The sequence below is a fragment of the Hyla sarda genome, chromosome 3, assembly GCF_029499605.1.
Source record: "Hyla sarda isolate aHylSar1 chromosome 3, aHylSar1.hap1, whole genome shotgun sequence".
NCBI lineage: Eukaryota > Metazoa > Chordata > Amphibia > Anura > Hylidae > Hyla > Hyla sarda.
The window spans coordinates 95,230,081-95,256,227 of NC_079191.1; the positions used below are offsets into that span (position 1 = coordinate 95,230,081).

At 41.5% G+C, this 26,147-nt stretch overlaps 1 protein-coding gene across 7 annotated transcripts in view; it reads left to right on the forward strand.

Annotated features, from left to right (window-relative positions):
- MYO7B (myosin VIIB) overlaps nucleotides 1-26,147 on the forward strand; it is a 222,068-nt gene that overhangs the window by 108,342 nt on the left and 87,579 nt on the right. For all 7 annotated transcript variants that reach the window (XR_008891050.1, XM_056564675.1, XM_056564676.1 and 4 more), the window contains 4 exons: nucleotides 7,727-7,869; nucleotides 8,043-8,253; nucleotides 12,676-12,811; nucleotides 12,978-13,138. Coding sequence is in view for 6 of the 7 variants with exons in the window: in XM_056564675.1 (XP_056420650.1) it covers nucleotides 7,727-7,869; nucleotides 8,043-8,253; nucleotides 12,676-12,811; nucleotides 12,978-13,138 (651 nt within the window). In the remaining variant the exon portion in view is untranslated. The remainder of the gene's footprint in view (nucleotides 1-7,726; nucleotides 7,870-8,042; nucleotides 8,254-12,675; nucleotides 12,812-12,977; nucleotides 13,139-26,147) is intronic.

Below are 26,147 nucleotides of genomic sequence, written 5' to 3' on the forward strand. Positions count from 1 at the left end.
ACCGCGATTGATGATGTCCGGTATTAGCCGCAGGTCCCGGCCGTTGATGGCTGCTGGGACTGACCCGATATGACGCAGGGGGCGGCGCAGGATGTAAATATACGTCCTGCATCGTTAAGGAGTTAATCCATATACGGTTGAAAACCGGTTAAAAAAATGTAACCGGTTTAAAAAATGATGTCCGGTTGCATCTTTTTCAAGAAAAAAACGTATATATTTTTTACTTTTCACTCCATTATGAATAAAGTTTCACTTGTTTGATTGAAATTTCAAGAAAAAACTTTCGGTGTGCACAGCGCATGTGCAAAGTCAGATGAAACCATATGCACATACAGTTCTGTATGGTTCCCATTGACTCCCATTAGAGATGAGCGAACTTACAGTAAATTCGATTCGTCACGAACTTCTCGGCTCGGCAGTTTCTAACTTTTCCTGCATAAATTAGTTCAGCTTTCCGGTGCTCCGGTGGGCTGGAAAAGGTGGATACAGTCCTAGGATAGAGTCTCCTAGGACTGTATCCACCTTTTCCAGCCCACCGGAGCACCGGAAAGCTGAACTAATTTATGCAGGAAAAGTAATCAACTGCCGAGCCGAGAAGTTCGTAACGAATCGAATTTACTGTAAGTTCGCTCATCTCTAACTCCCATGTTAAAAAAAAAACATATACAGTTTTAATACAGTTTTTCAACCAGACCAAAAACCATGGTAGACTACGGTTTTGGGGACGGGAAAAAAACAGACAAAACTGTGCAAGATGCAAAACGGACACAACCGGATGCATAGTTTGGCATACAGTTTTCAATGGAGAGTCAATGCATACGGTTTTCAATACGGTTCCATATGATTTTTAAATTGAAAATGTATACGGGAACTGTATTGCAAAAACGTGGTGTAAACCCAACCTTACCCATTATGGGCATCAGGGGACCATTGGCTCAAAAATTCAGGACCTGTGAAAGTACCAGGCACTACCTTTAATGACAATTTGGGTAATATAAGGAAAGGCCAACAAGGATGACTTTATCAAGTAAGTGGGCTGGATCCAAGGCAGGGCCAATGAAAATACATGGAGTCCACCAAAACCCACAACTTAGAACTTGCACATCCTAAACACTTTTATTTGTGCAAAACATATATGGAGACCAACTCTCTTTCTTTGCTAACAGCTTACACATCTAGCTTACTGTTATGAAAGTTCTTTGTCCAAAGATTTTGAACCAAGCTGCTCTGTCTTTCTCTTTCTAAAAAGGAAGTACTTACACAAAAATACAGATTTTTATGTTTTGGCAGCTTTTTCCTCCCCTACTTGTATTATTTGTAATAAATTTGGTTTGGTAATCATGTTGTGTCACATTGTTATATATATATATATATATATATATATATATATATATACACACAGCAACAGAAGAATGCAGCAGCACACTGCCAGCACAAGGATATAGGTGAAACATGAACATGCAGATAAAATATGGAGAGCTATACAGCTATGGTGTAATAGATGCAAATGTGAAACTATGAGATAGTGAGGCACTTATCTCGCAAATTTGTCTCCGCCGGCATTCAAATAGCTTGGACCGTCCCACCGCGATAAGGTGGCCTCATTGGGACGGACCCTACACTGTGAATATGCCTCCGTACGAACAGTTCTGTAAGCATGGCAGGATCTGGAACATCTAAGACACCTTATATACACCTGGTAGAGGTGGGTGGGGTGCAAGGCCAACATGGAGGTAGCCACTCCCCAGTATGTGTAATACAGACAAAGAATAAGTCAGCCAGCACTTTAGTTGATACCAAACTATTATATGGACCTGGCCTGCAGGTGCACGCTACTAGGCTAGGTATACAGCAACAGAAGAATGCAGCAGCACACTGCCAGCACAAGGATATAGGTGAAACATGAATATGCAGATAAAACATGGAGAGCTATACAGCTATGGTGTAATAGATGCAAATGTGAAACTATGAGATAGGTGTATATAAGGTGTCTTGGATATTCCAGATCCTGCCATGCTTACTGAACTGTTCACACAGAGGCATATTCACAGTGCAGAGTCCGTCCCAATGAGGCCACCTTTTCGCGGTGGGACAGTCCAAGCTATTTGACCGCCGGCGGAGACAAATTTGTGAGCTAAGTGCCTCACTATCTCATAGTTTCACATTTGCATCTATTACACCATAGCTGTATAGCTCTCCATGTTTTATCTGCATGTTCATGTTTCACCTATATCCTTGTGCTGGCAGTGTGCTGCTGCATTCTTCTGTTGCTGTATATTTAGCCTAGTAGCGTGCACCTGTAGGCCAGGTCCATATAATAATTTGGTATCAACTAAAGTGCTGGCTGACTTATTCTTTGTTTATATATATATATATATATATATATATGTGTGTGTGTGTGTGTGTGTGTGTGTGTGTGTGTGTGTGTGTGTGTATATATATATATATATATATAACTCCCAGGTACACAAAATAGTTAATGCGGTAGATGGGATATAAGGTCAGGATATGAGGAACGGATATTAGGTTGGAATATGAGGACGGGATATGAGGATGAAAGAGGATGGGATATGAGGATAAAAGCATCATTGTTGCTTTTCCTCTCCCACAAGGTTTTGGTAGTAAGACTGGGCTACACTGAGTTATCAGCTAGTAGTAGACTAAATGCCATTTTAGTGGTCAAGAAACATTTTTAAGAGTACCTGTCACCAAATAAAACTTTTAATATAGTGTCCCTTGTGTAATTAGCAGACACTTTTCCTTTCACTTGCTTTTAAAATAATCAACATAAATATGTTTAAAATATAATAGAAAAAATGGCCACTAGGTGGCTCTGTTCTGTTCCCTGCCACAATTAATACATTGAGTTTGGTCTCCTCCCGGCCTGGCAGGAGCCAGACTCAGGAAGTGTTTCTCTGCACTGAGCTTCATTGACAGCTGCACAGAGCCTCACTGAAACATGCACAGAGCCTCACTAAAAGCTGCAAAGAGCCTCACTGAAACATGCACAGAGCCTCAGGTCTTCTATTCATCACAGCACTGCAACTGATGTGAGGGCAGAAGTGGTTCTCCAGCAGGCTTCAGTGATGTTCTGCCTGCTGGGAAACGCATACTTTATCCTGCTGGGGGATTGCACTATGTGAGCTGGAAGAACGGTATGATACAGAGCTTTTTAAAGCTCTGAATTTTTTTTTTTAAGGGTGAGAGGAGTGTTATGAGTAGTTAGGGAACATAGCCTGAGTTAGTTTAGCAAAGTTTATTTGGTGACAGGTTCTCTATAACCCCTTAACGACGCAGGACGTATATTTACGTCTGGCGCCGGCTCCCGCGATATGAAGCGGGATCGCGTCGCGATCCCGCATCATATCGCGTCGGTCCCGGCGCTCATCAACGGCCGGGACCCGCGGCTAATATCACACATCGCCGATCGCGGCGATGTGCGGTATTAACTCTTCTAGAGTGAAAGTGAAAGTGACCCGGCTGCTCAGTCGGGCTGTTCGGGACCGCCGCGGTGAAATCGTGGCGTCCCGAACAGCTTGCAGGACACCGGGAGGGCCCTTACCTGCCTCCTCGGTGTCCGATCGACAAATGACTGCTCCGTGCCTGAGATCCAGGCAGGAGCAGACAAGCGCCGATAACACTGATCACAGGCGTGTTAATACACGCCTGTGATCTGTGTAAAAGATCAGTGTGTGCAGTGTTATAGGTCCCTACGGGACCTATAACACTGCAAAAAAAAAGTAAAAAAAAAGTGTTAATAAAGGTCATTTAACCCCTTCCCTAATAAAAGTTTGAATCACCCCCTTTTTCCCATAAAAAAAAATAAAACTGTGTAAAAAAAATAAAAATAAACATATGTGGTATCGCCACGTGCGTAAATGTCCGAACTATAAAAATATATAATTAAATAAACCGCACGGTCAATGGCGTACGCGAAAAAAAATTCCAAAGTAAAAAAAAGCGCATTTTTGGTCACTTTTTATACCATTAAAAAATGAATAAAAAGTGATCAAAAAGTCCGATCAAAACAAAAATCATACCGATAAAAACTTAAGATCATAGGTGGAAAATTGAAAGGGTTATGATTTTTTAAAGGTAAGGAGGAAAAAACGAAAGTGTAAAAACTGAAAAACCCTGAGTCCTTAAGGGGTTAAACACAAAGGGGGAATTTATTAATGCTTGACACCAGAGAACTATTGTAACAAAGTCACATATTTATTTATTTTTTTTGTGAAAAAGCTTGCACTTCAGTGTTCTCAATTATTCCATAAAAAAGCTTTGCATTTGTTAGTTTTCTGGTGTCAAGCATTCATAAATTACCCCCAAAAACCATAGGTGTTAGGACCAGTGGAGAAGATTTCCATAGTTTTTTTTTGTAACATACACTAAAACATGAACACTAACAATGCTAAAAACATTTTAATAATTATATGTTTCTTTAGGATCTTCTTTTTTTATGATATTTATAATTTTTTTTCAAACTACAACATGCCCTTACCTTTTTTGCTACATTTTTTAATTTTTATGAAGGCTCAGAATATATCTAAATTACAGTAATATAATAGCTGCCTGTATATAGCTACCTGCTTCGTCACTACTTCCTAATGTGAATAAGGTATAATTTCTCTAGCAATCAATTTTTACAAAAACTTACTTTTTTGATCAAGGGAGTATATACCATATAGGCAGCCCAAGGAACTGATGATCTAAGGAGTAAAGTGCTGGAAAGTGACCTGTGCCCATAACAAAAACTGCAAGATTTCAGGACTATTTTATAATATAGACTGAAAAAGGGAAATTTAGAAAAAATACCACCAAAAATTCTTTCAAAAAAAATGTTTAACTTGATTTAAACTATGATGACACATGTCCTTTAAAAGGGTAAAAACTGATGGCATTAAAGGGGTTATCCAGGAAAATACTTTTTTCTATATATCTCAACTGGCTCCAGAAAGTGAAACAGATTTGTAAATTACTTCTATTAAAAAATCTTAATCCTTTCAGTACTTATGAACTTCTGAAAAGTTGAGTTGTTCTTTTCTGTCTAAGTGCTCTTTGATGACACGTGTCTCAGGAACTGTCCAAAGTAGAAGAAAATCCCTATAGCAAACCTCTTCTACTCTGTGCAGTTCCCGAGACAAGCAGAGATGTCAGCAGGGAGCACTGTTGCCAGACAGAAAAGAACAACTCAACTTCAGCAGCTGATAATTATTGGAAGGATTATATACTGAGAAGTTAAGATTCATACAAACAAGGTACCTCCCACACCAGGTGGGGCTTTCTCCAGCTGAACAAAATTCCAATTTAATTCACTAGGTGAGGGCCAATGGCTTCGTACATGTTCAGACAAAAATATATCAAACAATGTAGTGTCAGGTCTTTTCCAAAACTTAAACCTGAGATGTTCAAAATGCCTTATATCATATAAAGTTCTAATGTATTCCACATTATAGTCATTTCCTCCAAAAACAAAGAGATATCAAAAGACAAAAGAGATATCAAAAGACACAATAGCCGCTTTTTAGCATTGTCAGAATGCAGTTCTCTGTTGTCTTCAGAGAATACACAGTGATGAATCAATCTCCCTTGTGTGGGTTCACACACGAGCGGACAGGATAAATGGCTACAAGCGTGTTCACACACAAGCGATAAATATGTTTTCTTCCAAGTTCAAAAATGAAAGAATTTTTCATACATGTTTGATACTTTCACCAGGCAGCAACATAACAGATAAAAAATAAAAATACATTTATCGTAGGCTATTTGATATGTTTATACATTATTATTTTGTATAATAGTAATATGTCATTATTCGATATGATCCGAAAACATGCCAACACCTAAACGAATCTGTTAGAATATAAATGCTGCACAGGTTGCCAATTTCGTTAACATTGGGAAAAAGTTTTTTACACATTATAAATGTTAATTCAAGCAGATGCGATTGCACTTGGACATCAACAGGTTAAATCACATACACCTTGGTAAATTGTTAGATCCTTGAAAACCCTTTTTCTCAGAAAATAAGATCCAATTCAGACACTGCAGTTTTTCTAATTACAACAAAAGTCGATTACTAGTAGCTGAACAAACTACACAGATTTATATGTATGGTTCCGTTTGAAAATCAACAGATTACATCACATACACCTTGGCATAGTGTTTCACCTAGCGAATTAAATTGGAATTTTGTTCAGCTGGAGAAAGCCCCACCTGGTGTGGGAGGTACCTTGTCTGTATGAATCTTAACTTCTCAGTATATTTATACTCCTCTTAGTGAGCAGACCATATGCCATGATTAAGAACATATTTGTTCGAAACGCGTCAGTGGACGTGGGTTTTTAACTCAATAGAGCACTTTTTTGTTATGTGTGTTTTCCTTTCATCATTTTTTTAATATGACATGAATTAAAGTTACCTATTTTTAACTATTTTTTGGTGGAGCTGGAACCCCTGTCTTTTCGTATTGAATTTACAAATCTGTTTAACTTTCTTGAGCCAGTTGATATATATATATATATGTATAAATAAAGTTTTTTCCTGGAATACCCCTTTAACCAATATTATTATCCATACTGATTTTTTGCTCTCAATCTGTTATATTTATATTCTTTTTTTTGTGAAACGTTTATGCATACTGTATATGAAAAAATGATCTGATCTTTTCTGAGATTTGTTTAATGAGACCACAAAGAGTGTATATCTTAAATTTCCTATATTTGTTAATAATTGATACCAGTGCTGACATTTACTTAAAGAGAATCTGTAATCTGTCAGCAGCATTACTCACACTAACCTGTTTATACAGGGTAATAGTGTGGGTGATGCTGACTTTAATGCAGATTACCTATCTATAAACTGTTGTGCTGTTCCGGAGATATATAGAATAACCTTAATGCAAATAATCATTTTGGACCACTGGGGCTGTTCCCAGCTACTTGGTGCACTGTTGTGCTCACCTGGCTGATCCCTGTTAGTCTCTTTACAGCACATTGCTGTATCCAGGGCAGCACAACAGATTTGACAAAGGCAACCTGCATTACAATCAGTATCACTCGCTCTATTACCTTGTATAAGCAGGTTAGTGCAGGTGATACTGCTGACAGATTTCCTTTAATCATATTGTTTATATACCACTATCATAATCCTGTACACAGATTGCCATCACTGACACCAGTCTCTGTATCCAATGGGGCTCAGAAGCTACTTTTCCTATCTCAAACACACTGGTGCACAGAAGGGACATATTTAAAGGGGTTATCCAGTAAAAAACTTTTTTATATATATATCAACTGGCTCCAGAAAGTTAAACAGATTTGTAAATTACTTCTATTAAAAAATCTTTATCCTTTCAGTACATATGAGCGTCTGAAGTTGAGTTGTTCTTTTCTGTCAAAGTGCTCTCTGATAACACGTGTCTCAGGAACCGCCCAGTTTAGAAGAGGTTTGCTATGGGGATTTGCTTCTAAACTGGGCGATTCCCGAGACACGTTTCATCAGAGAGCACTTAGACAGAAAAGAACAACACCACTTCAGAAGCTCATAAGTACTGAAAGGATTAAGATTTTTTAATAGAAGTAATTTACAAATCTGTTTAACTTTCTGGAGCCAGTTGATATTTAAAAAAAAAAAGTTTTTCCTGGATAACCCCTTTAAGGGAATCAATGAACTTTTCAGTGTGGGTTTTTTATAGAGAAAATAATTTTATGAAATGATTCTGTTACAGGGTATTTATGGACGATTGTTCATGTGGATAGTAAATAAAATCAATGAAGCTATTTTCACACCAGCATCTAAAGAACTTAGGACTGAGCAAAGAACTATTGGATTATTAGATATCTTTGGCTTTGAACATTTTAACACAAATAGGTAAGTTTTCTTTTGTTTGTTTATTAATGAAATACTTATTTTAAACACTGCTTAGTGTTTAAAATAGCTATTTAGTAATAGCTACAAATAAATTCTAGTGTACAGTTGAATTAGTCATAAAAGTTAGTTATAAAAAAATATGAAATCTACAATCATTAAGTTTTTAATTCCAGCTTTGAGCAACTTTGCATTAATTTTGCAAATGAGCATCTTCAGCAGTTTTTTGTGCGTCATATATTTAAACTTGAGCAAGAGGAATACAATACAGAGCAGATACCCTGGAAGCATATTGATTTTACCGATAACCAGCGTGCATTGGATATAATTGCACTCCGACCCATGAACATCATCTCCCTCATAGATGAGGAAAGTAAATTTCCACAGGTAAGATCTCATTGGCAATAGTAATGATTTATTTTTTTAGCTAATAAGGTCTAAATTCTTTGTTGTTTTTGACAATAGGGACACTTTTTCTATAGTGCATGAGGCCAACACGGTTTATTATCACAAGTCAGTGCAGATGGCTTCACAATTGTTGGCTTTACACAATGTTGGCAGTGTTTGTCTTTTCAGGAATAGTCCTATATATATATATATATATATATATATATATATATATATATATATATAAAAAATTCCAATGGCGCAGCCCTCCACAAAAGGGTGTATTTATTCACACATGTCTCAACTTAGCAACGTTTCTGCTTCATGGAGCCAAGGCTTGAAAATGGCTCCATAGGGGCAGAAACTTTGCTGTGTTGAGACATGTGTGAATAAATACACCCTTTTTTTTGGAGTTCTGCACCATTGGAATTATTTATGTGGATGATACCTTAATCGTGTTTTGGGGCACTGGCACCATATTCATCATTTGAACGGAGCAGTGCTGCGACTATTTTTATATATATGTTCCATCCAGCAAATTCAAATGCATGCGTCCTAAATGAAAATTACACACTTTTTGGCCTCCGACAGGTAAAATGGGGTCTATAGACCTGTTTAACACATGCGCTAGAACCCAGCCTGCTGCACAACCCAGCATGCAGGACATTGCTTAACACAGTGTGAACTTCGCCTAGGGCTACAAAACAATTTTAGCCATGACATAAATCGCAGCTGCAGTCACTTATGGATTACATCCACCCCCATTGCTTACCTAAGCTGTAATGCAGCTCAATCCCTGTAGCACAACATGGCAATCGTCTGCAAGATCTGTGTCAAAATAACTCTAGCCTTAGTAACATTGTTTAATTTAATATTATATATAAATCAAATGTCGTTTGGAAAAACAGAGGCTTTTTTAGCAGAGGTAGTATTCACATTTTTCCAAGTGATCCCATATCAACTGACAGGTGCCAGCGATCACAGTTATAAGGATGAGGGGAAGGAATTAGTTCCACACTAGAAGCTTCCCAATTGCAAAAATGGTTTAGGATCACTTCTCCCCTATTCAGCAAAGCAGCTGGGAAGAACTGACTCCCACCCCTGGATGATAAGTTTGAGAAATAATCTGGGGCTTTAGCTTGCGAATATGTTAAAGGGGTACTCCGGTGGAAAGCTTTTTTTTTTTTTTTTTAAATCAACTGGTTCCAGTACTTATTAGCTGATACTACAGAGAAAATTATTTTCTTTTTGGAACACAGAGCTCTCTGCTGACATCATCACCACAGTGCTCTCTGCTGACACCTCTGTCCATTTTAATAACTGTCCAGAGTAGGAGAAAATACCCAAAGAAAACATATGCTGTTCTGGACAGTTCCTAAAATGGACAGAGATGTCAGCAGAGAGCACTGTGGTCATGATGTCAGCAGAGAGTACTGTGTTCCAAAAAGAAAAGAAGTTCCTCTGTAGTATTCAGCAGCTAATAAGTACTGGAAGGATTAAGATTTTTTAATAGAAGTAATTTACAAATCTGCATGTAGTGAGAAACAGCGTTCGGCACAGCCAACCGTGCAGCCTGATGTTCGCTCTTAGTGGATCAGGTGTGTATGTGTGTCGCTGCTTGTGGGGTGCTCAGCCAGGACAGAATCACGAGTCAAACATTTTAGAGAGCATGGAAAATATGCGGCACTCACCACAGACAGCTAGCGACAACTTCTTTATTTCTTAGGCGTGCAGTTAAAACATGTAGGTGCAGGGAGACAGGGACGCCGGGGAATCCGGCTGACTGGTCACAGCCGTATCGTGCTTCCGCACTTCGTCAGACCATCTCATCCACTGGGAGCTCACCAGGTAAATACCTGCCGGGCTCCACCCATGGGCGGTCATTTCTGTTACATATAAGTGCAAGTGCAAAAATACAAAAACGTAGAAAACGTATTCGTACTACTGTACCAAGGACAGGATTAAAGAAATATACTTAGATCAAGTTTATCGTTCAAGCCGAGGTCTCCTTGTGCGTTCGTGCGCATTATCCATCGGGCCTCGGCTTGAACTAACAACTTGCGCCTGTCTGAACCGTCTGTACTATCAATTCTTTCAATCCCAAAGAATTTTAATGATTTTGGGTCCCCTGCATGTATATTAATTACATGATCGATCACTCTTGGTGATCCTTTCCTCGATTTAATCGAGTATAGATGTTCCCCAAAATCTGTGGTGCATTGGTCTGGTAGTGCTGCCGACGTAAAATCGGCCGCAATCGCACACCAGGCCATACACCACAAATTTCGTCTTGCAACAAAAGAGATCCCTGCACTTAATATCCACACCTCCAATTGTAATAACTTTTTCACAAATTAAAGGACACCATTTGCATGCTCCGCACCTGTAATTTCCTTTTGTGCTGCTAGATTGTAACCAATTTGGATTAGATTTACTGGAGGAAAATTTACTTTTTGTAAGGACATCCCCCAGATTTTTCGCCCGTTTAAATGTAACTAAGGGCATTTCTTCACTAAAGTTGGAAAGGACAGAGTCTTTTTGAATCAAATACCAGTGTTTTGATACAGCCTTTTTAATAGCTGCACTCATTGGACTGAATCTAAATGAGAAGGAGAAGCGTTCCGGTCTCTCTCTTCTCGATCCAGGTCCATGCAACAGCATATTCCTATTTTGGCTTGATGCCCTTTTTAAAGCTGTATCCAAAACTTGTTTGGGGTACCCCCTGTCCTCCAACCTAGTGAGTAAATATTTTGCTTGAACTTTAAAATTTTCTTCAGAACTATTAATTCTTTTTAATCTAAGTAGCTGCCCATAAGGAATGGCTGATTTTGTGTGGTCTGGGTGGTAACTAGAATAATGTAATAATGAGTTACCAGCTGGAGGACAGGGGGTACCCCAAACCAGTTTTGGATACAGCTTTAAAAAGGGCATCAAGCCAAAATAGGAATATGCTGTTGCATGGACCTGGATCGAGAAGAGAGAGACCGGAACGCTTCTCCTTCTCATTTAGATTCAGTCCAATGAGTGCAGCTATTAAAAAGGCTGTATCAAAACACTGGTATTTGATTCAAAAAGACTCTGTCCTTTCCAACTTTAGTGAAGAAATGCCCTTAGTTACATTTAAACGGGCGAAAAATCTGGGGGATATCCTTACAAAAAGTAAATTTTCCTCCAGTAAATCTAATCCAAATTGGTTACAATCTAGCAGCACAAAAGGAAATTACAGGTGTGGAGCATGCAAATGGTGTCCTTTAATTTGTGAAAAAGTTATTACAATTGGAGGTGTGGATATTAAGTGCAGGGATCTCTTTTGTTGCATGACGAAATTTGTGGTGTATGGCCTGGTGTGCGATTGCGGCCGATTTTACGTCGCAGAACTACCAGACCAATGCACCACAGATTTCGGGAACATCTATACTCTATTAAATCGAGGAAAGGATCACCAAGAGTGATCGATCATGTAATTAATATACATGCAGGGGACCCAAAATCATTAAAATTCTTTGGGATTGAAAGAATTGATAGTACAGACGGTTCAGACAGGCACAAGTTGTTAGTTCAAGCCGAGGCCCGATGGATAATGCGCACGAACGCACAAGGAGACCTCGGCTTGAACGATAAACTTGATCTAAGTATATTTCTTTAATCCTGTCCTTGGTACAGTAGTACGAATCTCGGCTAAGTTTCTGTTTTTAAATGTTTTTCTACGTTTTCTACGTTTTTGTATTTTTGCACTTGCACTTATATGTAACAGAAATGACCGCCCATGGGTGGAGCCCGGCAGGTATTTACCTGGTGAGCTCCCAGTGGATAAGATGGTCTGACGAAGTGCGGAAGCACGATACGGCTGTGACCAGTCAGCCGGATTCCCCGGCGTCCCTGTCTCACTGCACGCCTAAGAAATAAAGAAGTTGTCGCTAGCTGTCTGTGGTGAGTGCCGCTTATTTTCTATGCTCTCTCAAATGTTTAATTTACAAATCTATTTAACTTTCTGTCACCAGTTGATTTAAAAAAAAAAGTTTTCCACCAGAGTGCCCCTTTAAGTCTTACACGATATGGTAGTTTAATGCTAGGCATATTAACATTCACAAAGAGCAGCATTATCTTATGTGCACTTATAAACGTGAATATATTTTTCAGTTACATACTTTTATTTTTATATAGCAGAAACTTTCTAGAAGTATCACGTGACATTACTTTTATAATATTACTGTAGTAAGGTACTTTTGCTATGCCTTATTGTTTCTATAATGCCACATAGTTTGCTATGCAACATAATTAAACTCATATTAGATCCCACAATAGACAAAATACCAGCCACAAATGTCACAGATAGTAGTATATTACAACATTTGTGTATAAAATGTTAAGTTCCTAAGTAAATTGAATGGATACCGATGATGTTTTTTTTTTCTGGTTTAGGGAACTGATGCTACAATGTTAACCAAATTGAATAACATTCATGGCAAAAGTAATATTTACATCGCATCGAAAAGTGTACATGACACAAAATTTGGAATAAACCATTTTGCAGGAATAGTGTACTATGAAACTGAAGGTAAATGCTGTTTGTTTTATAAAACAGGTATGGGTTTTCTACAGAAAATTGTTCTGAATATGTGTAAGGCCCGGGCCACATTTTGTAAAATTATGTAAAGTACATAACATTAATATTAAATTTTTGAAAGAAAAGAATGCTATTCTTTTTTTTTTTCCCCATTAAGGATTCTTGGACAAGAATCGTGATTTACTAAGCACAGATCTCATCCTGTTGATGCATTCCTCTACCAGTAAATTTCTAAAGCAAATTTTCCAGGTGGAAAAAAATTCCAATAGTGCTTCAATTCGGGGAATCATCCGAAATGCGGGCCTTAACCACCAGAAGGTGAGCTCATTCATGTCATCTAGAATTCAGTTGGAGCACTTGTTTGTGCAAGTGGCTGCATATTAACGGGGTTGTCCCATTGAGCAAAGTTGGTAAAATCAGATGTTTACCATATATATATATATATATATATATATATATATATATATTACATGTGCTTTTCTTAAGTAAAGTAACTTACATCTCTGTAAAGCCCCACCCCCATGGATCGGATGAATTCCTGGTTTCCTTCTCTGAACTGTGACCATGAGCACACGCTTTTCCACAATCCCCCTGGCATACATGCATAGTGCAGGCTAGCTGCCAATACTTTCAGGAGACTTTAGTTCAAACAAGCATATTTGACCTATCTTATTGGGTCATAACCAAGAGCAGTAGGTTGTCAAACATGCAAGAGCATGGGAGGATTAGTAAATCAATATCTTTGAAGCTGTCAATTTTCGAAAATACATAACCATTTAAAATATGTTTAACCCTTTAACCCCTTAAGGACTCAGCGTTTTTCAGTTTTTGCATTTTCGTTTTTTCCTCCTTACATTTAAAAAATCATAACCCTTTAAATTTTCCACCTAAAAATCCATATTATGGCTTATTTTTTGCGCCACCAATTCAACTTTGCAGTGACATTAGTCATTTTACCCAAAAATCCACGGCGAAACAGGAAAAAAAAATAATTTTGCAACAAAATTGAAGAAAGAACTCCATTTTGTAATTTTTGGGGGCTTCCATTTCTATGCAGTGCATTTTTTGGTAAAAATTACACCTTATCTTTATTCTGTAGGTCCATACTTCTATAGGTTTTATTTTGTCGTAATTCTGGATAAAAGCATAACTACATGCAGGAAAATGTATACGTTTAAAAATGTCCTCTTCTGACCCCTATAACTTTTTATTTTTCCGCATATGGGGATGTATGAAGGCAAATTTTCGGTATAAAAAGGGACAAAAAATACGCCATTTTGGAGTTTGGAATTTATTTACGTGTACGCCATTGACCGTGCGGTTTAAATAACAATGTATTTTTATAGTTCAGACATTTACGCACGCAGCGATACCACATATGTTTATATTTATTTTTACTTACATTATTTTTCATTTTATGGGAAAAGGGGGGTGATTCTGACTTTCATTAGGGAAGGGGTTAAATCACATTTGTGTTCAGGGCTCCAGACCCGTTCTAGTGCCTGAAGACACTACATACATACCTGTACCTAACTTCACCTAACGGTCTGAGTTGTGCCATAACCGCGTATTGAGGGCACGCCTATAGAGGGTATACCCTATGGTAAAAGAATAAATTCAGAGACGGTTGGGTGGGTTCCACCAAATCACGTATGCCCTGCCCAAGCAGAGAAGGGGAAGTTATGTAATCACGCCCCTCCCTTAATCCCTACAAGCCCCACATAGAGGTTCAAGGGATGCAAGATACTTACGCCCCTCGCACAAATACAGCCCTATGGGCTTTATACTTGTGTTCAAGGCTCCAGACCCGTACTAGTGCCTGAAAACACTACATACATACCTGTACCTAACTTCACTTAACGAAGAAAAGTCCAGCCAGCCCACCCCGCCTGGACAATCGGAGCACGAATCCAGGTGCTGGACGACACTGAGGATATAGGAAAAAATGCAGAGTTGGATCCAGCTTCAATAGCAATAAAACCGTCTTTATTCAAGGGACATATGAGGAACAGCAGAGCGCTCTTAGTCATACAACAAGTACAGGGAAAACACAGGTATATCTGACTTTTTATGTGTCAGTTTACTATGCTTTTTATACCATATTATGTTGTGAAAACATGTAAGGGGTTAATCCCACCGGACCACAGCACCTGTGCTTGAGTGAGATTGCTCCACCTATATATACCTGTCATTTCCCTGTACTTGTTGCATGACTAAGAGCGCTTGGCGCTTGAAACGCGTAACCTCTGCTATTCCTCATATGTCCCTTGAATAAAACGGTTTTATTGCTATTGAAGCTGGATCCAACTCTGCATTTTTTCCTAACTTCACCTAGCGGTCTGAGTTATGCCATAACCGCGTATTGAGGGAACGCCTATAGAGGGAAAAGAGCAACCATGATAGTTTGAATAATAATTCATAATAACCCAACACACCTCTAGCATTAAGCTTCACGTATCCCAAAGTAGACTCTACCTTACATGCCAGAGATAGCAATTGCCAACTAGTGATTACTAGAGGTGGTACCTGGACCTGATAAGCTGTGGCAGTAACGTCCTTATGAAAGAGCTACCTGTCTGTAACAACAGGAACTGACGGCTATATATTAACTGAAACACTTATTAACCTGCATAGTTGTAACCTCACTAAAAAGGGCCACTGACGGGATAGCTTTATGGTATGCCTGACAAGCTTTAATTCCCTGCTGTTTAAAAGGCAAAAAAACAAACCATCAGGTAACTGACAAGCATCTACATGCTTGACCACATGGGGTCATATCATCAGTCGACCGAATAAGGCTCTGCACCTGAAGATTTAGACTGTACTGTACAGATGTACCCAAACTGCCAATCATTCTGACCCCACTAGTCTACTGGGATGATGACCCGTCATAGATGACAAGTCCCTAAGTAATGATCGACCTGTAGATGTGACAGGTCCAAGTGAAACCATCGTGCCTGTAAAGGTGACAGGTCTGAACCAACGTGCCTGTAAAGGTGACAGGTCTGAACCAACGTGCCTGTAAAGGTGACAGGTCTTACTGAAACCATCATGCCTGTAAAGGTGACAGGTCTAACTGAACCATCGTGGCCTGTAAACGTGACAGGTCTAACTGAACCATTGTGCCTGTAAATGTGACAGGTCTAATTGAAACCATTGTGCCTGTAATCGTGACAGGTCTAATTTAAACCATTGTGCCTGCAAACGTGACAGGTCAAAATGAAACCATCGTGCCTGTAGTCGTGACAGGACTTGCGACCCTCAGGCCTGAAAACGTGACAGGTCTTTGTGAACTTTAGCCATCGTGCCTGTAAACGTGACAGGACTTTGTAGCACAATCGTGCCTGTAGACGTGACAGGTTTTTGTGGAATCATCGTGCCGGTAGATGTAACAGGTCTTACGAAACCATCATGCCTGTAGACATGAGAGGTTTTGCGAACCATTGAGCTAACCGCATGCCCAAAATAACATACTAACCGCATGCTCAGAATAAACATGCGAATCATATGAACAGAACGGAAAACACGCTACCTGTATGTACCTAACAAAGACACTCTACCCTTATCCTGGAAAACATGCTAACTGTATGCATGGAATAAAACACGCTAACCATACCCACAGAAAAACATGCTAACCGTATGCATAGAATAAAACAGGCTAACTGTAAACACAGAATAAAGACACGAACCGTATACCCAGACTAAACACTAACCAAAAGCACAGCATAACATGCTAACCATATGCACCTAAACACATGCTTAACCGTAAGCACATAAAAACAGACTAACTGTCTGCATGTTACCATTTTGACCGTAAGGATAGGATAACACCCTAACTGTACATACTGAGCAACATGCTAACGGAAAGCACAGAACATGCTCGAATAAAAAGCTAACCTTAAGCATAGTGTAACCACCCTAACCGTATGCGCAGTATAGACATGCTACCGTAAGCACAGAATAAGCCAGAATAAACATGCTAACAGTATGCACAAACGCACAACATACTACTTGAAATGCACTGGAAAACGAGCCGGTAACAATAATCTATGTAATTTGAATTCGGGTAGAAAACAGACATGGTGCACATCTACAATCTTGCATAATGATCTGATTGCTTCTCAGCATAATATCAAACACTAACAGGTTGTTAGTATACATTTTTGATCAAAAAGTACAAGCCCACTCGCCACGTCAAGGCCACCTATTTAGAGTGGGTCCCTAACGTCCCTAGCATAAAATGGCGTAGCACTGGGCGGCGACCACCACTGCCGCGACACCAGTGCCCACGGGGGGGAAACGACCCACTGGCAGAGCGGCCCCAATGCCACTCAAACCAGTCTATGGGTCGCACCTCCCTGCAGACATGGCGCCACGGCAGCAACGGACGCCGCACAGCACCACACCAGTGTGAACAAGGTGTAATAGCTCACTTACCATGCTCTCCCAGTCAGACTGGGAGGCTGCTAGGAAAGAAATGGCCCTTGTGTAGCTAACTACTGCTCATATAGAGTTGGGCTGAGGGGGTGGGGAAGAGTGCAGCACATGTTCAAACAAAAAAAAGGAGGGGATAGAAAACACAGTGTGAATTCGGGTAGAAAACAGACATGGTGCACATCTACAATCTTGCATAATGATCTGATTGCTTCTCAGCATTATATCAAACACTAACATGTTGTTAGTATACATTTTTGATCAAAAAGTACAAGCCCACTCGCCACGTCAAGGCCACCTATTTAGAGTGGGTCCCTAATGTCCCTAGCATAAAATGGCGTAGCACTGGGCGGCGACCACCACCGCCGCGACACCAGTGCCCACGGGGGGGAAACGACCCACTGGCAGAGCGGCCCCAATGCCACTCAAACCAGTCTATGGGTTGCACCTCCCTGCAGACACGGTGCCACGGCAGCAACGGACGCCGTGGGCACTGGTGTCGCGGCGGTGGTGGTCGCCACCCAGTGCTACGCCATTTTATGCTAGGGACGTTAGGGACCCACTCTAAATAGGTGGCCTTGACGTGGCGAGTGGGCTTGTACATTTTGATCAAAAATGTATACTAACAACCTGTTAGTTTTTGATATTATGCTGAGAAGCAATCAGATCATTATACAAGATTGTAGATGTGCACCATGTCTGTTTTCTACCCGAATTCACACTGTGTTTTCTATCCCCTCCTTTTTTTTTGTTTGAACATGTGCTGCACTCTTCCCCACCCCCTCAGCCCAACCCTATATAAGTAGTAGTTAGCTACACAAGGGCCATTTCTTGCCTAGCAGCCTCCCAGTCTGACTGGGAGAGCATGGTAAGTGAGCTATTACACCTTGTTCACACTGGTGTGTTGCTGTGCGGCGTCCGTTGCTGCCGTGGCGCCGCCTCTGCGGGGAGGTGCGACCCATAGACTGGTTTGAGTGGCATTGGGGCCGCTCTGCCAGTGGGTCGTTTTCCCCCCATGGGCACTGGTGTCGCGGTGGTGGTGGTCGCCGCCCAGTGCTACGCCATTTTATTCTAGGGACGTTAGGGACCCACTCTAAATAGGTGGCCTTGACGTGGCGAGTGGGCTTGTACTTTTTGATCAAAAATGTATACTAACAACCTGTTAGTTTTTGATATTATGCTGAGAAGCAATCAGATCATTATACAAGATTGTAGATGTGCACCATGTCTGTTTTCTACCCGAAATAATCTATGTAATGCTTTCCCCTGCCGACTTGGTAGACACCAGAATATGCTCATATAGCTGCAATAAACGTATGCACGATATGAATCTGTAATCGAATATTAACAATGTATGTACAGCATGAGATGTCACGGACATCAAATGAAAGCTAACCACGAAATAAGTACACACGCCAATGTACTGCACCACTGAATAACCGAATGCACTCCAAACATGCTAATCCTACATACCCAAAAACATGCTGACCATACATACCTGATAGAATTTGCTAACCATACATACACCATAACCTGCTATACATACCCAATAACATGCCAACCATGTACACAGCTTGAAACATGCTGAACCATATGTATATAATAATATATTCTAAAACCGGATGCACCGAATAAAACAAGCTAACCACGTTCCCAAATAACACTGTAACCATGTGCACTGAATGTGTCTCTGTAACCGGATGCACGATTAAGACACGTGAACCTGAATGAGCCGAATAAAGAAAAAATGCACAGGATCTGCCTAAGCAACACCCGCTATACCCACTGTAATAAACGTCCAAACAGGAACGCTTATGGGAAACCTCACAACAATGACTAAACCACTTGTCAGTGCAAACATACCAGCACTATGCGTCAAGTTGGAGCGTTTTTTTTTTTTTTGAATGCTGCGAGAGCAAATGTGTGGTACAAAACGCTAAGGAATGAACGAGCAAAATAAAACTATTAACGAAGTGCAGTATAAATGCTATGTATGTTAGTGCAGAACAAGTGCTATGAGCATAAGTATAGCATAAATGCTACTTAACTAGAACAATGCTACAATCTTATAAGCAAATAAATGCTACGAAGTGTATGTGCATTATATTGCTATGAATATAAGTGCAGCACGAAAGCCATGAGCAAACATATGTGATATAAATGCTATAGGCAGTATAACTGCTGTGAGTATAAGTACGGTATAAATACTGTGAGCGTATATGTGGTATAATTGTATGAGCGTATATACTGTGTAAAGCTGTGAGCATGCGAGCAGTATAAGTGCTATAAGTGTGTGTGGTATAAATGCTATGAGCATATGTGCGGTATAATGCTAAGAGAATATACGCAGAATACATGCTATAAGCGTATAAGCAGTATACATGCTATGAGCAGCATAAATGCCATGAGTGTACGTACGTTATAAATGCTATTAGTGTGTCTGCTGTATGAAGCTCTGAGCGTATATGTGCAGTATAACTGCTATGAGCGTGTGTGCGGTATAAATGCTATGAATGTATGTGCGGTACCAATGCTATGAGCAGTATTAATGCTATAAGCGTGTGTGCAGTATAAATGCTAGAGCGTATGTGTGATGTAACTATAAATGTACGTGCAGTATAAATTCTATGAGTTGTGTACAAATATAAATCCAATGAGTGTACATGCAGTATATATGCCAGGAGCAATAAGAATGGCAAGCTTGCGCTCTGGAGCGCTGCAGTCACCAGTAGCGGAGCCCGTAGTGGAACTTCGGCTGGCAGTGAGGCGTCGCTAGGGCTACCGGTCACTTGGTTACCGAGAACCAATGCGATTGCAGGAGAATGTAAGGGATTACACTGAATTGGAGCGCATGGAGAGTGGGCACGGTTTAGTGTGTCTGCAGCGCTTCAGCTGCTATAAGTAGCCAGGAGAAAGACAGTATATGGTTAGTAGCCAAGTTTACCAGACATTTCTATAGGAGAAGGATGTCAATCATCGTCCCCCTGTACCTTTAACCTGACGGAGACTTGAACCCATTGTACGGCGTGCAACCAGTCCTCCTGCCAAAGCAGCCAGCGTGGCTGCACTAGACCTCAGACCGTCCTACCCACAGCATTCTCCAGACAGTGTGGCTCCAGGTGAAAGCGATTCCACCAAATCACATATGCCCCGCCCGAGCAGAGAAGGGGAAGTTATATAATCACGCCCCTCCCTTAATCCCTACAAGCCCCACCCAGAGGTGCAAGTGATGCAAGATACTTACACCTCTCGCAAAAATACAGCCCTATGGGCTTTATACTTATTAACACTTTTTTTTTGCAATGTTATAGCCTCCATAGGGGACTATAACATTGCACACACTGATCTCTTACACTGTTCACTGCCATGCATTAACATGGCATTGATCAGTGTTATCGCCGCTCGACTGCTCCTGCCTGGATCTCAGGCATGGAGCAGTCACTCGGCGATCGGACACCGAGGAGGCAGGTAGGGATCCTCCTTGTGTCCTGCAAGCTGTTCGGGATGCCGTGATTTCAACGTGGTGGTCCTGAACAGCCCGACTGAGCTGCCGGGATGCTTTCGGTTTCACTTCAGACGCGGCGGTCAACTTTGATCGCCGCGTCTGAAGGATTAATACCAGGCATCACCACGATCGGTGATGTCCCGTATTAGCCGCAGGTCCTGGCCATTTATGGCCACCAGGACCGATCCGATATGACACGGGGTCACCGCGAGTTATATCGCGGGAGCCAGCGCAGAACGTAAATATAGGGAGTTAAGGACAAAGGGTTTTTTCATTTTTGCACTTTAATTTTTCCACCTCACCTTCTAAAAATCATATCGCTTTTAATTTTCCACTTACAGACCTATATGAGGGCTTGTTTTTTGCTTTACCCATTGTACTTTGTAATGACATCAAACATTTCACCACAAAATCTATGGTAAAACCAAAATAAAATTATTTGTGGGGCACAGTAAAAAAAAAACACCATTTTGTAACTTTTAGGGTTTTTTAGTTCTAAACAGTGCACTTTCCGTTAAAAATGACACCATCTTTATTCTGTAGGTCCATATGATTAAAATTATTCCCAATTTTTGTAGTATATTGTAGAAGAGAGTTTATCAGCTCACCTGAGCATTCGGTGCATGGCAGTCCTGGAGGCAATCACAAACAGCTGAAAGAGCCAGCACCATAAAATCTGAAGTTTATTCAATTCCTTTTAAAATTCCAGTTGGAAAGGCAGTATAAGAGAGTACATCAGGCGATGTTACAGCAGTGACAGCACAGGATACATCCTTTCACGCTGACGCGTTTCAGGTCAATCGACCTTTAGTCATGGCATACATGTTCACTTAGGGGAAGATTTATCAAAACCTGTGCAGAGGAAGAGTGGTGCAGTTGCCCATAGCAACCAATCAGATCGCTTCTTTCATTTTTAAAAAGAAGGAAAAATAAAAGAAGCAATCTGATTGGTTGCTATAGGCAACTGTACCACTCTTCCTCTGGACAGGTTTTGATAAATCTCCCCCTTAATGTTTATCAGTTTTATACTGAACAATGTTCCTCCAAACAAAGGGAAGGGGAATTTCCAGAAGTGTTCAACAAACTTTATCACATTAAAATCAAACAAAAAAGAAAAAACTCAAAATTACAATTATATAGAGACTGCATATAGATATATAATCCACAATCAATAGTACAGAATTGTGGATTATACAGTATATCTATATGCAGTCTCTATATAATTGTGATTTTTATTTTTATTTTTTTTTTGTTTGATTTTAATGTGTACATGGGTGATAAAGTTTATTGAACCCTTCCTGGAAATTCCCCTTCCCTTTGTTTGGAGGTAGGAACATTGTTCAGTATAAAACTGATACAATTGATGACCTGATGTTCCTTCTCACCAACCCCAAGTTGGGCTTGCCCTGCCTGGTATTGTTGTTTGAGGAGTTTGGCCGTCTTTCCAATTTCACGGTCAATGTTACCAAGTCGGAATTGCTTAACGTTACCCTCTCCACTGATTGTGTTACTAAGCTGAAGGACCTGTCCCCTTTCCCGTGGGCGCAGTCGTCCTTGAAGTACATGGGGGTTAACATCACTAGCTCCATTCAGGCACTCTATGAAGCAAATTTCCATCCCCTTCTTGATGAAATTCGAACCCTTCTTGCAGATTATGATAATCCCCTTATCTCGTGGCTGGGTAGACATAATGTGCTCCAATCTTATGTTGTCCCCAAGGTTGTATACAACATTCATATGCTCCCCATTGCACTTCCTCCATCCTATTTCTCATCGGTCAGAGGGCTCTTCTCATCGTACCTTTGGAGGCATAAGAGACCCAGGATGGCACACTCCCTTTTGACTAGGCCAGCGGCCAGTGGAGGACTTGGTGTCCCTGATGTACTAACTATATACAAGTCGGTTCAGCTCCGCAGGTGGTTCTTATGCTCCTCTCCTTCCTCCTCCACTTTGTCTCAGTCCCCTTTCTCTGAACTTTCGTGGTCCCAGTGGGCGTTTGGTCCTCACTTTTTGAGAGAACTCTGGATACCCAAGAGGAGACGTTACTCCCACTCAGACCCCTCTCTACTTTTTCTGGGCATCTTCTCAGTATGGTCTACACTCTCAGATTCCCTGTCCCCTACTAGTTCTCCTCTTCTACCTTCTGCTCTTGTACCTGAGATCGTGAATTGCGTCTCCCCTGCATATACCTCCCTTTGGTCCAAGCTAGCTAACATTTCTATCTGCCAACTATTCCTGGGTGGAGGGGTTCTGACAGCTGATGTGCTCCATGGCTTAGGCCAACACACTCTTCCCATCCGGGCTACATAGCCTAATGGGAACAGGAGCTGGACCTCAAATTCTCTGACTCGGAGATCGACTTTATCCTAAGCCAGGGGTCCTCAAACTTTTTAAACAGGGGACCAGTTTAAAAAAACGAAACAAAAAAAACTATGAACAAATTCCTATGCACACTGCATATATCTTATTTTGAAGTGAAGAAACAAAACGGGAATAAATACAATATTTAAAATGAAGAACAAGTAAAGTTAAATCAACAAACTTACCAGTATTTCAATGGGAACTGGGTAGTTCCCCCCACATTAGGTGCAGTACAGTTCCCCCACATTAGGTTGGTAGGACAGTTCCCCCACATTAGGTGCAGTATAGTTCCCCCACATTAGGTGCAGTATAGTTCCCCCACATTAGTTGCAGTATAGTCCCCCCACATTAGGTGCAATATAGTCCCCCCCATTAGGCTGGCAGTATGTTTCCCCACATTAGGTGCAATATAGTCCCCCACATTAGGTTGGCAGTATAGTTCCCTCACATTAGGTGCAGTATAGTTCCCCACATTAGGTGCAGTATAGTTCCCCCACATTAGGTGCAATATAGTCCCCCACATTAGGCTGGCAGTATGTTCCCCCACATTAGGTGCAATATAGTCCCCCACATTAGGCTGGCAGTATAGTTCCCCCACATTAGGTGCAATATAGTCCCCCACACTAGGCTGGCAGTATGTTCCCCCACATTAGGTGCAATATAGTCCCCCACATTAGGCTGGCAGTATGTTCCCCCACATTAGGTGCAATATAGTCCCCCACACTAGGCTGGCAGTATGTTCCCCCACATTAGGTGCAATATAGTCCCCCACATTAGGCTGGCAGTATGTTCCCCAAAATTAGGTGCAATATAGTCCCCCACATTAGGCTGGCAGTATGTTCCCCAAAATTAGGTGCAATATAGTCCCCCCCACATTAGGTGCAATATAGTCCCCCACATTAGGTGCAATATAGTCCCCCACATTAGGCTGGCAGTATGTTCCCCCACATTAGGTGCAATATAGTCCCCCACATTAGGCTGGCAGTATGTTCCCCCACATTAGGTGCAATATAGTCCCCCACATTAGGCTGGCATTATGTTCCCCCACATTAGATGCAATATAGTCTCCCACATTAGGCTGGCAGTATAGTCCCCCCACATTAGGTGCAATATAGTCCCCCACATTAAGCTGGCATTATGTTCCCCCACATTAGCTGCAATATAGTCGCCCACATTAAGCTGGCATTATGTTCCCCCACATTAGGTGCAATATAGTCCCCCACATTAGGTGCAATATAGTCCCTCAAATTACGTTGGCAGTATAGCTCCCCAAATTACGTAGGCAGTATGTTCCCCACAGGCATACAGCCTCCAGCGATACAGTATGGCTGGAGGCTGTATGCCTGTGTACTGCCCCATTTCAGTGTTACGACCACCGCTCCGGCCATAGCAGGACCGGAGGATCGGTGGTCAGAACACCGAAGCCGCTGGTAAACATTTACCTCCAGTGCGCGTCCTTGCTTCTTCTCTGCTTCTCTGCTCCTCCTCTCGGTTGCCATGGGCGCACGCATGGGATGTCAGTGACATCACTGTGTGTGCCTGTTCCCGGCGGTCCCCACGTTTTTAAAGTAAACGCGGGCCGCAGGGAATTAACAGAGGCATCCTTGTGTTCCGAAAGCATCTTTCGGAACACATGGATGTCCTGAATCAAAAACGCCCGGCAGGCCGGGTAAATGCGCTCCGCAAGCCACATGTAGCCAGCGGGCCGTAGTTTGAGGACCCCTGTCCTAAGCCATTCACATGGTTACTCCCGTTGTGTTCGCCTTCGAGAATCCCATTTTAAACTGTTATCTCCTTGGTACAGGACTCCTGAATTTCTATATGCTCATGGTCTATCCTCTAGCGCTTCCTGTTGGTGTTGCGGGACCAAGGTGGGAGGGCACCTGCACATCTGGTGGACTTGCCCGATCATCCAGGTATTTTGGAGGGAAGTGGAGTCGCTTATTAACTCCATTCTCCCTGTACAGATTTCTCTCACTCCCGACATGGTCCTTCTGGGCAGGCCCTCTTAAAATTTTCGTCCTCATAAGGACATATTGATCGCACATCTACCGACTGCCGCAAAGTCTCTGATCCCTGTGAAGTGGCTCAGTCCCTCTCCGCCCTCTATAGCGGACTGGCTGGGTAAGATCCGTCAGATGTGCAGGTTCGAGGAGATGTCCAGTAGATCGGAACGTTGTCATGATAAGTTTTTGAGAGTTTGGGGGCCCGTGGCTGGACTATGTAAACCGCCTTGACTCTAATGATGTAAGTTAAGGTAACTGTACGAGCGATTTTGCTAATGGTTCTGTCTGATACTGTGACACCCTGACTTTTACCTCATCCCCCCCCCCTTCTCCTGTCCCTCTCCCATCCCCTCTGCTTGACCCATCTCCATCAATTATTTTCATATTATGTATATGTTCATAGTCTTATATGCTAAATATGGCTGTGTGTTAGCAGCATTGATACAATTGTAAAACAAAAATAGAGAAAAAGAAACACAGCCGCACATCCACAATTTGTATTTTGATCTACTTGCTTCTCAGCATAAATTCAAACACTAACAGGTTGTTAGAATACATTTTGATAAAAAATACAAGCCCACTCGCCACGTCAAGGTCACCTGTTTAGAGTGGGTCCCCAACCCAACATAGGGGTAGCGCCGGGGCGGAGGCCACCACCACTGCAACACCATGCCCACAGGGGGAGCGACCCAGTGGCCAGGCAGCCCCACTGCTGCCCGACCAAGCCCCTGGTTCTGGGCCACACCACCCCACAGACAAAGCATCACAGTAACAATGACCGCCGCAGTGCAACCACAACTGGGCAGCAGTGGGGCTACCTTGCCACTGGGTCATTTCCCTTGTGGGACTGGTGTCTCGGAGCAGTGGTTGCCACCTTGCGCTACACCAGTGTTAGGTTAGGGACCCACTCTGACTAGGTGGCAGTGATGTGGCGAGTGGGCATGTACTTTTTGATCAAAATGTATACTAACAACCGGTTAGTTTATTAAATTATACTGAGAAGCAAGTAGTTCAAAATACA